The 13,770-nt window shown below is 38.0% G+C and overlaps 1 protein-coding gene across 1 annotated transcript in view; it reads right to left on the minus strand.

Moving 5' to 3' along the window:
- Positions 1-13,770, minus strand: part of LOC122787342 — a 320,413-nt gene that overhangs the window by 97,894 nt on the left and 208,749 nt on the right. The window contains exon 3 of the mRNA XM_044053993.1: positions 11,644-11,857. Within this exon, the coding sequence (XP_043909928.1) occupies positions 11,644-11,857 (214 nt within the window). The remainder of the gene's footprint in view (positions 1-11,643; positions 11,858-13,770) is intronic.

A 13,770-nucleotide genomic window follows, 5' to 3' on the forward strand; every position in this document is an offset into this window, starting at 1 on the left:
ATATATATGTATATATATATATATTGGCAGAATGGTTTGGAGGGACAGATATAACTCTAATAGACTCCCCATCCATATAGAGCAAAGTTCATCCCTGTCCATTTTCAACAGCAACTAAGGAGTGGATGGGAACAGAAAATTTACCACAAGATTGCCCCCTGTACTTCTAACAGAGGCAGCTCCTAAATGTTTTATCCCATGCATGGGGTCCCCTCAAATTATGAAATGATCCCAGTTATTCTTATTAAATCAATGCGATGGGTAAGGCCAATCTATAACCAAATGGAATAGATTATTTCAAGTACAAAAAGGAAATTGCTTAAGCTTAAAATGGCTTGCAGAGGCAGCTAGTCTAGTACTTGCGTATGAACATATATGCAGATCCTTTCCAGCAGTATGCCAGGTCACAAGGGTGACAATATGCCGGGGTAATTTAGACTAGGCACTATGTATATGCTCCATCAACTTATCATGTTTCTGTGAAATGTAACATAACCCATGTGAACTGTAGTCCCAAACAATCCGCAGTCCTACTATTAAATTAAGAAGAGAGTTCAAACTGTGAAAAACATCATGAAGAAGAGCTTTATCAGTACAGAGTGTTATATGGGTATATATGTAGTCTTTCTGAAATGGAGAAATACTCTATTTCACGGTGGATTTCTAACAGCTGCTCAGTTGTTGATAGGTCATAGACCAAAGACTAGACCAGGGGTCTGCAACCTTCACTATCAAAACAGCCATTTTAGCCCCCTCTACCACCAATTAAAATTCATCATGAGCCACAAAACCTATTGGCCCCTAAAATGAAGATAACATAGCATATAAAGTTTTATATATAGTTATTATACTAAATATAAAAAAATAAGTTTATAAAAGCAATATTTATAATCTGTCCCTATTTTTGTTCCTTTGTTGAGATTGCCCAATCGCTCTGTGTGTTTCTGTGTGTCATATCTCTTGACCTCTTTGAACAAGAAATCTGGACAAAGCCATAAATAGTGGGGCACAAAGGTCCAAAAATAGGGACACTTTTTAAAATTTGCTCTTACAAACTTATAATGTTGATAGAATAATAGATGTTGCATTAGCTTTAATTTTCTGAAGGGTATGAAATCTGAAACTCAAATGTCTGTCTATTTTTCTGACTTCAGCCCTGAATGATTTGCCAGAAAACCACAATTTTATGAGAAACAGACCAAAAATTTGCACAGTTGAGAGGTAACTGTGTGTGTGTGTAAAATGCATGTTAACAGAAACCATGTTATTCTAGCAAGTTTTTAGGTTTATAAGAGTAATATTTAAAGTCTGTCTCTGTTTTTGTTCCTTTGTTCCTTTTTATTTGTGGTTCTGTCCAGACTTCTTGTGGTAAAACTTTGAGAGGTGTGAGAGGTAAGGAAACCTTTCATGAGATGCTGCTGCCGCTGCCAGGGGATTGCTCAGTCACTCTCAGTGTGTGTGGAATGCACGGCAACAGAAACCGTATTATTCCAGCAAGTTTCTATGTTTATAAGAGCAATATTTAAGTCTCATCACTGTTAGTGTGTGTTGTGCGGTAGAGTGGCCATTATTTTTTAAAGCTACAGGGAGCCACTGCAGAGGGGCTCCAGAGCCACAGTTTGGAGACCCCTGGACTAGATGACTACCTCTACTTCCTTACTTGTATTTTAAGGCACAACTGCAGCACAAGACAAAGTACACCAGTCTAGATGAAAGTTCTGCTATGATAAAAGAGGAAGTCACCAATCTCCTTTAAAATAGGAAAATAAAGTGGATGTGCAGAAAAGTTCCAGTGAAAAGCAATCACAGAAAGAGTAGTTGGTTGTTAAGATGTTTGAGCAGCTGAAGTCTTTTGTTGTTCACAATCAAGATCAAAAATTGCTGAAAAAAACAAGAGATCTTTGTTCAAAGTGAATATTTCAAAACCAAAAGAAGATAGCAATGTAGGACTGACAAAAATAATTTATTGTCCAGAAAAATGACCCTTGTGAGAGAGAACAAAGAATGGTTTCAACACAATAGTGACTTTGTCAGTTACAGTGCCCCCCTCCCATCCTTAGATTATTCAAATAGTTCAAACATTGTGGATATTATCATTCACCAAAGAATAAATTGCAAAACTGATAAGAATGGTGCTTCCCAGTTGCAATTTGCTCCCGGCAGTTGACCGTCTCACTTTCTGGGGGTCCAAGGGCGAAACAAACTAAGTAAAAAAAAAAAAGGCACTGCACCCAGCATTAGGAAAGTTGTAGTTGGTGTCAAACCATCAGTGGCCTAAATCAAACCTCCCAACTATCCCAAATTACTCCTTTTTTACCAGGTTTTGGGGTCCAAATAATGAGGTGCCACGATTCCTGAGTGGCACACCTTCATTTCTGATTTTATTCTTTATTTTCTAATTATTTTTGCTTTGTTCTTCACTCTTTAGCTAACATCATCGCGTGCGAGATGATGTCAGCTTGTCAGGGCTATCAGCCTGTCAGAATTGAGCATGCAGCGGACAGCACACATATTTCCAGGTGGTTTTCAAATGCTTTTGCAAGCGGGAAAGAAGGATTTATTAGTTGTTTTTGTGAGCGGTTTATTTAGCTGCCTGGCTGATATCACGGAGAGGAGTCTGAACTACAGCAGAGAGAGGGATTTACTTTATTCAGCTGCCTGGCCGATATCGCAGAGAGGAGTCTGAACTATGGCAGAGAGAAGGATTTTATTTTATTTAGCTGCCTGGCTGATATCTGGACTATCTGTTTATTTACTCGGAAGCTGCCTGGGTGAAACACAGAGAAGGATTTATTTTGTGAGAAGTAAGCAAGCTGCTGCATTATTGTGTGTGTGTGTGTGTGTGTGTGTGTGTGTGTGTGTGTGTGTGTGTGTGTGTGTGTGTGTGTGTGTGTGTGTGAAAATGCCCCATATGTAATACACCTGGTGGCTAGAGGTATTTCAGACTCAAACCCTGTAAAAAGAGCCTAGAGTTCCGAGCCACCACCATTTCTGAGCTTTGTCCAGATTTGTTGTGCTAGGAGTTGAGAAGAGCTATGGCAGGAAGTGAGAACATAATTTGTATTCTCCCATTATTGGCTTTGTTGTTTGTTCGGGTTGTTTGTGCTAAGAGTTTAGAGCTATGGTGAGTGAGAATTGAGAACTGAATTTGTATTCCCCCATATTGGCTTTGTCCAGGTTTTTTGTGCTAAGAGGTTGAGAGCTATGGTGAGAAGTGAGAACTGAATTCACTAAATGATAGCCATTAAGTTTCAGTCTTCCTATTCTTTAGGAAACTGCTGATTTGGCATAGTGGTATGTTGCTCTGACTGTAGTGCACATGGTCCTGGGTTCAAGACTTGCCAGTGACATGCATGGTGGTAACAACATTTTATTCTAGCAACTTTAATTATACAAGCAATGTTTAAAATATGTCCTGGTTTTTGACCTTTTGCCCCCTGCCCCCCCCCCCCAAAAGAAAATGAACTTAAGTGCAAGAAGCTGTGGAAGATGCCTATGGCTTATACTACTGTCATTCTGTTTATAGTGTGGGTGTGGAAGTAGACTTTTATGATGGAAATGTTCTGAATTGGTCAGTTTTGTCATTATTGGTTCATGCATTTTGTTTCATTGCCTACAGTACAGCCTACTTGAAAAATGTTCAAACAATAAATTTAAAATGCACTCTAACAAGTGTGTTGTATTATACAAGGAATATAACTTAATAAAGTTAGGAAGGTGTATCAAAGAAAAGTACACATATACTTGTCTTGTTTTGTGTGCAAGGGGCCAATGATTTGAAAACTGCCCAGATTAATCTTTATCCACCACTGGCCAGATGCATTTTCTTTGGATGCGGTGTGGGTTTCAATGCTATTTCAATGAATGTGAGTTTCAAGGGCAGAGAAGTTTTAATGCCAAATCTATTTTCACTGAGACAGTATTGCTTTGTTTAGCAGATGTGAAAATAAAATCCAAATAATCATTGTATAAGTAAAGCAGTATGCACACATTAGTGTTTATGGTAAATGGGGTGAACTTGCCAGGTAATTGGACATTGGAATGGCTGCAGGGCATCAGTGGTGCCATATTTTGGTTGTCTGTTCTTCAGTTTGCGTTTGAAAGTTGATACCCCACAATTCCATTGGAGTGGGTGGGGTTACGTAATTATGTATGCAAATTAGATGTTAATCATTGTACAGATTTGTACCTATTTTTCATGGGCCTTGTCCAGATTTTTGATGTTTCCAGGTTGAGAGCTATAGCCTGGATCCCTTCTCAGTGAGTTTCTACTTGCCGTGTTTTCCCTGTGGCCTGGGCTTTAAATTGGAGATCTCAAGGGGGGGAATGCAGCTGGTGTCAGGCAGTCAAATCCTAGGTCCCTTGACATGGGTTGTCCAATGTAATGTGTCCCCTGTGGCTATAGTTTCTGTGTCTACTTGCACTCATTTGCCCTAACACCAATAAAGAACATGGAATGAAGAAACAGACTCCTGAGATTTTTAATTTCATTGCTTTTAACTTCTTCAACCCCCTACAGAGAGCAGGTGCAACAAGACCCAGAGACAACAGGGAAGACACAGCAAGTAGAAACTCACTGAGAAGGGATCCTGACCACTGAAGGTTTGACACCAATTACAGTTTTCTTAATGGTTGGTATAGTGCTTTGTTTATTCACTAAAGAACAGAGGTAATAATGACCATCCCTCCTGGCATGTCTAAACGTCAGTTCCCTGTGTTTTCTCCTATTAACCTGGTGAACTTGGGCATTCTGAGGCATTGTAGCAACTGCCTCATGTACAGAGATAACCTTCTCCTCTTATCTCCCAACATTCAGACTTGTGAGAGATGACTTATATATCCAAATTGGAAGCCATGCACTCTCAAGCCAAGACCGGAATAGCTGGTCAAGAGGAGAAGGTCAACACCTGCACCACACCACATGCAACACATAGCCCTTCAGAACACCCACCATCACAGCTCTCACATAAAAACACAAACCACACACCCACCTTTCTCTCACACACACACACACACACACACACACACACACACACACACACACACACACACACACACACACACACACACACTCTGACAGCGATCGAGCAATGGACTTTACATATTGCTCTTATAAACTTATAAACTTGCTAGAATAACATGATTTTTGTTGTCATGCATTCCACACACACAGAGCAATCAAGTGATCCCCTGGCAGCAGCAGCATCTCCTGAAAGGTTTCCATACCTCCCAAAGTCTTACCACAAAAAATCTATACGCAGCCATAAATAAAAGGGATCAAAAACAGGGATGGACTTTAAATATTGCTCTTATACACTTTCTAGAATAATATGGTTTCTGTTAACATGCAGTTTCCACACACACAGACACACACACTTACCTCTCAACTGTGCAGATTTTTGCCGAATATCCTGACTTTTGCCTCATATTTTTGGTCTGTTTCTCATAAAATTGTGGTTTTCTGGCAAATCATTGAGGGCTGAAGTCAGAAAAAAATACAGACATTTGAGTTTCAGACCTCATACCCTTCAGAAATTTCATGCTAATGCAAAATATGTTATTCTATCAACTTTCTAAGTTTGAAAGAGCAATATTCAAAAAGTGTCCCTATTTTGGGCCTTTGTGCCCCACTATTTATGGCTTTCTCCAAATTTCTTGTTCTAAGAGGTTGAGAGATATCACACACACACACGCACACACACACACACACACACACACACACACACACACACATACTGACAGCAATCGAGCAATCCCAACAAAGGAACAAAAATAGGGACGTATTTTAAATATTACTCTTATAAACTTAGTTGTTTTATATTTACAATAATAACTGTATATAAAACTTTATACGCCGAGCTATCTTCATTTTAGGGGTCAAATAGGTTTTCTGGCACCCACTGAATTTTATTTGGTCTTATAGGGCCAAAATGGCTCTTTTGATAGTGAAGGTTGCAGACCCCTGACTTAGTAGAAGCACAGGCTGCACCTTGTGTTTTTGCATGTATAACGTTTTTTAGGGATTGGGATAAAATTAAGCGGCGATTAAAAATAGGGTGGAAATAAAAGAAAGGGAGCTATGGTTAAGAAGTAGCAAGAATTATTTACACGGACTAGCAAATGTTAAAGTATTGAAGAATAAGGGGAATCTCACAGAACAAGAACAGGATCAACTGCAGAATGCTAAGCAGAAAATAAGGGATTACCTCAATAATATGCACAAGTTTAGAAAGATTGCTGTTAAGCAACTGTTTTTTGATAATAACACTAGAGCACAAAAACATTTAGCACAATGACTCAGGCAACATAAAGTAGAAAAGGTTGTTGCCAAGCTTAGGGAGCCTATAACAAAGAAGGTAACGAGATCCTGTAGAAGTATTAGAAATATTTTGGAAATTCTATGAAAGTCTGTATAAAGCAGAAAAATATGAACATCAAGAAAAGATACACATGGAAATGTTTATGGAAGAATTAAATATGTTAAGGTTAAAGGTAGATGAGGCTCAATTACTAATAGGATAGGAGGAGATGAGATAAAAATTGTGATGTATAACCAATCTACTGGAAAGTCCCCAGAAACAAATGGTATTCCTATGGAAGTTTGAAAGCTAGGAGGGAAAAAACGGATAAAAATCTGGAAAATTTTAACAGTATTGTAAGAGGAGGAGACGTATCAACATCCTGGAACAAAGCACTGTTAGCTGTAATACTGGGTAAATAGCCATAAAACCTGACTTCATACAGGCCCATTTTAATACTAAACCATGATTATAAAGTGTTCATGTCTATAATGGATAAAAGAATGACAAAGGTAATGCCAAAATAGATGGATATGGATTGATGTGGTTTTGTAGAAGGGAGGCAAACATTTGACAACATTAACAGATCTTTGATAATCCAGAAGGAAGCAGAATGTAATAAAATACCATTGTTGTTGGTGGGTCTTGATGCAGAGAAAGCATTTGACAGAGTAAGCTGGGACTTGATTTGCAGGGTGATGGAAGCATTTGCATTTCCAGAAAATATGATAAGGTTGATGAGAAGGATATATGAGGGATCGGAGGCGAAAATTAAAGTGGGCAGGGTCCTTTCTGATAATTTCTTCTTGAGCAGCGGAACCAGGCAGGGGTGTTCTCTTTCCCCTTTATTATTTGCATTATATTTAGAACCACTGGCAAAGAAAATAAGAAACTCAGAAATTCAAGGATATAATTGGTATGGTAATCAAGAAAAGCTGACTCTGGAGATGATATTATTTTATACCTGACAAAACCAGAAAGAGATATTACAGTGTTGTGGAACATTTCGAGACGGTTTTGAATGTTTTCGGGATACAAAATTAATTAAGCTAAAACAAAAGCAATAGTGGTAAATTATGTACCCACACACAGATTAGTTCAGCAATATCCTTACTTACTGGGACATGATAAGATGAAGTATTTAAGAGTTTGTTTATTTTTTATATTTTTCTGCTTAGGGGTCGCCACAGTGGAACTCCGGTCCGCTAATGATTGGGAGTCAATTTTTTATGGTGCCGAGTTGCCAGCCCGACGCCCAACCTTCAGCGAAGGCACGCCCATTCACGCATGTCTTTTGGAGGCCACTTGACCGTGGAGAGGACATGAAGACACCACACAGAAGGTACTCCAGCCGAGAATCGAACAGGAGAACCTCTTGCTGTGAGGCAACAATGGTACCGCTGTACCACCACAGCTTATGAAGTATTTAAGAGTATGGATTAAAAATGATTTTGAGGTGGTAGCTAAGGATATGTGGGAACAAAAGAAAAGATAATACAAAGATAGAGAAAATGGAAGCTTTGTTATATGGATGGTAAGATGCAAGCAGTCAAAATGTTTTTAGAAAAGTTGTGGATAGCACTTAAAAAAGAGCTGAAGGACTTTATCTGGGAAGGGAAGATGGCAAGAGTCAAGTGGTATAAGCTAATTCTTCCACTAGAACAGGGCGGATTGGGATTATCCAATTTGAAGGGGTATTTCAGAGCTACACAGTTAAAGCTTCTTTAAATAGAACAAGTAGAAACATTATATATCAAAGTGGAAAGGGATGATGTTGAAACACGGGGAGTTTGGCATTTGGGATGCAGGCCTTTAAGGAGAATAATTATATAGAATATTATATCCATAAAGTTTTCTAAGAACTAAGCCAGCACGGGAATGGAGAAAGAAGATTCTGCTGATTGGGATGACTGCAATTAGAGATATAGATAATAGGCAAGAGGGTCTGGAATTTATTGGAGAAAACTGGCAAATGAACCAAGGTATTGGGGGGGGGGGATAGCTAAAGAGGGAAAGATGACTGCAGGTTAGAGATTGCCTTCCCTATTAAGGACTGATATTGTAGTACAGGCAAAGAGAAAGAAATACGGGCGGGGGGGGTCCTAAATGAAAGACTGGCTCTGGATGAGTCTTTAGTAGAATCTAGAACAGAGGCTGCCATTAAAAAAGGAATAATTAGTATAGCATATAAAATATTGCATGATAACTATAAAAATCAATCAGAGGAGGTTATAAAGGATTGGAAAGAGAGATTGGATAAGCAATTCACACAGAAACAATGGGAGGATATATGTATGTCTCCCAAATATGCAACAAAATCTCAAAGATTTAGGATTTTTGCTTGGAAATGCTTATATGGGTATTTTTATACCCCAAGTAGACTTCAGAGAATATTTCTTCGGGTACATAGTAAATGTTGGAGATGTGATGGAGAAGAAAGAGGTGATTGGGAACAAATTTTCTGGGAGTGCAGTGAGTTGACAGACTTAAGGATTCCTTGTGGGATGCAATGTCAGAGATGCTGGGTAGGCAGATTGGTGGGACGTGGGAGATGATTTTTTGGAGCTATGATACAGAATTGGAATTGTCTGGACATGGTAAGGCCTTGCTGTCTCTAGTTATGGTGGCTGCCAAAAAAGCAATTACTAGAAAATGGAAATCAGAATCTAAACCAACTATATTAGAAGTAGTGAGTATAGTAACAGAGATAAAACAACTGGAATTTAGATCTTTAGAAAAAGGTAGGAGCAAACTACATAGGAAAAAATGGGAATTGTGGAACAGCACATACAGGGGAGGAATGGGGTTTAAAAGGAGGCAGAACTTAAATGAGCTATGAAATGGTTGACTGAAAATGATTGGGTAGGATTCTAAGTGATATATAATTGCAACTGGGACTGTGTCATTATGGTTTGTGATGTAAAATGCTTGCAACTAGGATAGTGTCGGTGTGGTTTGTTTTTATTTATATAAATCTATGATTGCTTATGTTGTAAGTGATGGTTTAATATAGATGTTTATTGTTTAAAAAAATTGGCAGGAATTGAATAATTTATGTAATGTTGCTTAGCTTATCTGATATATGTGAAGTACAGTGTTTGCTAATTTTAACTTGTTAATACAGTTTGATTTCTTTTATATAAATGTAAACGTGCCTATATCACAAGTGATAATTCAATAAAAGTGTTAAAAAAAAACTAAGCCAGCATGGAAATAGAGATTTTTACCAATGCAGAAGAATGACAGCAAGCAGAGACAAAGAAAATAGGCAGGAGAGGAATGGCATGTTTTGAAGCAAATCAGCAAAAGGTCAAAGTATTAGGAGCAAATAGCTGAAGAGGCAAAGGTAATAGAATGGGATGAGACGAAGACTTTGGCTTGGAGATTGCCTTCCCTGCTAGGGATTTATAACAGAGGATAGGCAAAGAGCTAGGCATAAGTGAGTATTAAGGGGAAAGACCAGCTCTAGTTAAGGCTAGTACAACAGCTGCTATTCAAAAGGAATAATTAGTAAGTCATATAAAATAATATGTGATAAATATAATAATCAGTCAGAAAAGGTTAGAAAATACTGGGAAGTGAGAATCAAAAGACAATATACAAAGGAAGAGTGGGAGGGCATTTATGTGGCTCCCACATATACAATAAAGTTTAGAAGATTTAGGATTTTTGCCCCCGATCTGTGTCAGCTGTGCATTTGAGGCTTTCGAGAGACAGAGTACTCTCTTAGCCCAGAGAAAAGACTACCTCATCCAAACCTCTCCCTTAGGATTTCCCAGGGTCCGGAGCCTACTACCCTTGTCTCATCTGGACAGGCAGTATCTAGAGGCCTTGAACTAGTTCTCAGAGATATCATGTCCACTTCAGTGTCCTCTCCTGAACAACCCATAGTTGAGGTACACAGGAGATGAAAGTGCAAGAGAAGACATTTGGATTCACCTGTAGAATCCTCTACCAGTAGGACTGAATTTGAAAGAGAAGGTTCCCCCAGGCAATCCCCCCCACCCTGGTGGTCTACTGCAAAAGAAGTAAAATCTTTAAATAATGTAGTAGAACCAAAACTCACTTGTCAAGGAGTATATCAAAAAACTACAGGATACCTCCAGATTGTACAGAATTAACTCTTCCTAGTAAACTCTTACTGTATTAAAAATGAGCTCAATATTAAATGCTAAAAGTTTAGTATCATCACTTTTGGTAGACAACCACTCTCATACTGTACAGAGAATACACCACTACAAAATTAAAATGTAGTTGGGGGTCTTGGCACCCGGGTTGATGGCTCTTTCTTTTGTGATAATAATTTGTCAACGGTTGTCAGCATATTTTTTTTATTTATCCCAGCTAATTTCCAAAGAAATATCATCAAGGTGTAAAGAGATAATTACTCCCTTATACTCAGCATTGGTCATGCCAGTTATCGAGTGAAGTGCCCTCTTTGGGACGTGTCTCCTTAAACATATCAAACAATTAAAGACACCCGCAAGGTTCCTAACAAAAACAAAAAAAATCACAAGCCTAAAGTCCCAGCACTAGTAAAAGAGAGTGGAAGCTCTGTTGGTTTATTCAGTTTCTTATAGTCTTTTGAGGAAGATCTCTGTCTTGCATACTGCACTACTAGAGACCTAATTGTCTTGCATCTTCTGTAACTCTGTAAGCCCCAAATCTCCACCAGTACTAGAAGCAGTAACATCATTTTTCACCACTAGATAAATAAAACATGGTGAAGGGACAGGTTTCTAGCCAACTGCCTCCCGAACCTGTGGACTAAACGTCCCCTGCACGTTAAGCAGTACAACTCATTATCTTCCTTTAAACTTAACCCAGATGGCTGGGTGGGTAAAACACATGTTTTTGGGACTGATGCGTATGGCCACTGTTCAGAAAGGACATGTGGCCTGAGGGAGAATAGTGGCAGAATGTGAATGGCCACAAGACTCGGTGGCTTTGGAATATCTGTGAATCCATGCATCTATGAAAGTGTTTTTATTTATTGAAATGCATCTTGGGATAGGTCTGTTAGAAATCAAGTTTCATGATGGCTATGATCATTTAAGGCACAAATAATAATTGCTTAAGAGAGAAAGTGTTCCTTGCTGGCTCAACAACATTGACTGAGAAACTCCTTGCCGAGTATTACCAAGGGGTGGAAAAAATATTGGGGAATTGAAGGGTCTGGAATTGTCTTTATTTCAATGAGAATTGCATATTAGTTGTAAAAGAAGAAACATGCAAAATACATACAGTACCCACTTTACCAGTTGAGTGCTGTTCAAGACATCCAAATGCAGTAAACTGAAATTCAACAAATGTTTAAGCACATATAAAATGCAGAATTCCTTACCTCCCTACAGTGAACAGTCCTGCAAGTATAGGAATGATCTTGAGATGTTCCTGCTCCAGAAAGGTTGCCAAGGCAACCAGGTTAATAAAATAAATGGTGAACTGTTCAACAGAACTGGTGACATATCTCTGGTGAAGCAGAACACTGTGTGAACAAGTGTCTTGTGGGTTTATTGCTACAGAACACAGCCTGCAGACTGAGCCAATCACAACACCTGTTCAGGGGAAAGAGAGAAAAGTTCAGAAAATAAAGACGCTTTCAATAAATTACTGGTAAATTAGTCATATATGAACAAATCATAATGAGATAGGTGTTCTGTGTACTGGTGTGACATGCAGATTCCACTTAGCCTAATTCTTCCCAGCTAAAGAAGAGCTGGTGTTTTGTCTCTACCACACAGTCCAATTATTTCACTATTTTTACTACATGACTTCATCAAGAAGACTGTTACATGTATCCAGCACTGCAGTGGAAAGATGTTTTGAAGTCCCTGTACTGTTACATCAAAGCCTACCTGCTCAGTTCTACCTTTGCCTCTTTCCACAAAACACAGATAACTGTCCTTAGAATGTTGATGATTATGAATCCAAAAGGTAGTGTGTTAGGAAGGTTTCTTTGTGTGTGTTTGGCCCCTGGATCATTGGTAACATTTAAACCAATCTAGCCACTAGCAATCCTAGATCATTCTGGTAGCCACATAGATTTTGCCCTTCTTCCTTTGCTGTCTGTGACTTATGTTCACCTTATGAGTTTCAGTAATTGCTTTATGTAGTTAGTCATAGAATAAGGCACATTTTTTTGCATCCAAGTAACACCATTCTGCGTTAAGCTGAGAAATTTTGTCTTACAGTTTACTTCCATGTAACTGAAATTTTGTGCATGCTATGTTTTAAAGCAGTATAAGCTTTGTTATAACCATTGCTTATTTTTTATTTTTATTTATTATTATTTTTTTCTTTATTTTTGTATTTTTCTAGTTTGAGCCTTAAAGTGTTCTGTTTAGATTAGCGTTCTAACCTGGTTAACCATAGGAAAATAAAATAAGTATAGGTCCCTTCAACTTTTTTTCTGACCTTAAAGAAGGCTGATTGTAACTTAAAACAAAAGTACTGTAACACTTAAAATGTGCACTTGCGTGTTATGTTCACAGTGTACATAGTGAAACATGCAAGTAAAGTTGTTCCTTTTATTTTAACTTACAAGTTTTACCACATGCGCACATTAAACATTTGGGCTACATCACACGTTCCATGGCTAAAATGTTACAATAAATAAAAGCACACAGCATGAGTGTCAATTTCAAAATAATGAAAAAAAATACACATGGCTGCTTAAATGCAAATTGAATGTTTATTAAATTGTCAGACAAAACTATTAAGGATTCCTACTGAGGTGCTTATTCAGGATAAATCCTCTAAATACAATAGTCCAGTTTATAAAATCTAAAACCTGTCATATACAGTGTTTATTTTTTGTTTGTTGTTTTGCTTTTAAAATTTTCTTACATAACTATTTAAAACTTCCTTACACAACTGTTTCTCTTCCATTTGGAATTGTAACTGTTGTACACCCCCTGCATCTAAAACCTAACCATATTCTGCCCTCACTCACTACTCCTATTGTTAACACACCTTAAACTAGCCTCTATCATATAACCGTGTTTCTCATATTCATATAACAAACTTTACCTTCACCTCTATATCTTCTACTTCTTTTCCCTTCTATTCTCTATTTCCTACAGTTCCCCCTGTTTTTTATTCTCTTTTCTATACCTACGCATGTCTACTTCTCCCTCTCAAAATGCTCCTGCATATCCCCCTTTTCCTCTAATTCTACCTCATTACCTTCACCACTTCTCCCCAAAATGTATCTTTTCATATCCTTGACTTCTGTGTATGTACCTCTGGAATGTTATGCATGACTTTCATTCTCATAATTTTTCTATACCTCTGAAGCCAATAACCCTGTAATAATTACAGTTTTTCCTCTGTTTATTTCACACACACTTCATATTTAAACATCTATGTATGAATTCATTACTGTTTAAGCTTGAAATTGTTGAGGTTAACTTGCCTGTTTACATTTTAATTGTTCTATATTATTACTTCTTTTGGAGCTTTTCTCCCC

The sequence above is a fragment of the Protopterus annectens genome, chromosome 13.part0 (assembly GCF_019279795.1).
Source record: "Protopterus annectens isolate FY-2018-M chromosome 13.part0, PAN1.0, whole genome shotgun sequence".
Lineage (NCBI taxonomy): Eukaryota > Metazoa > Chordata > Ceratodontiformes > Protopteridae > Protopterus > Protopterus annectens.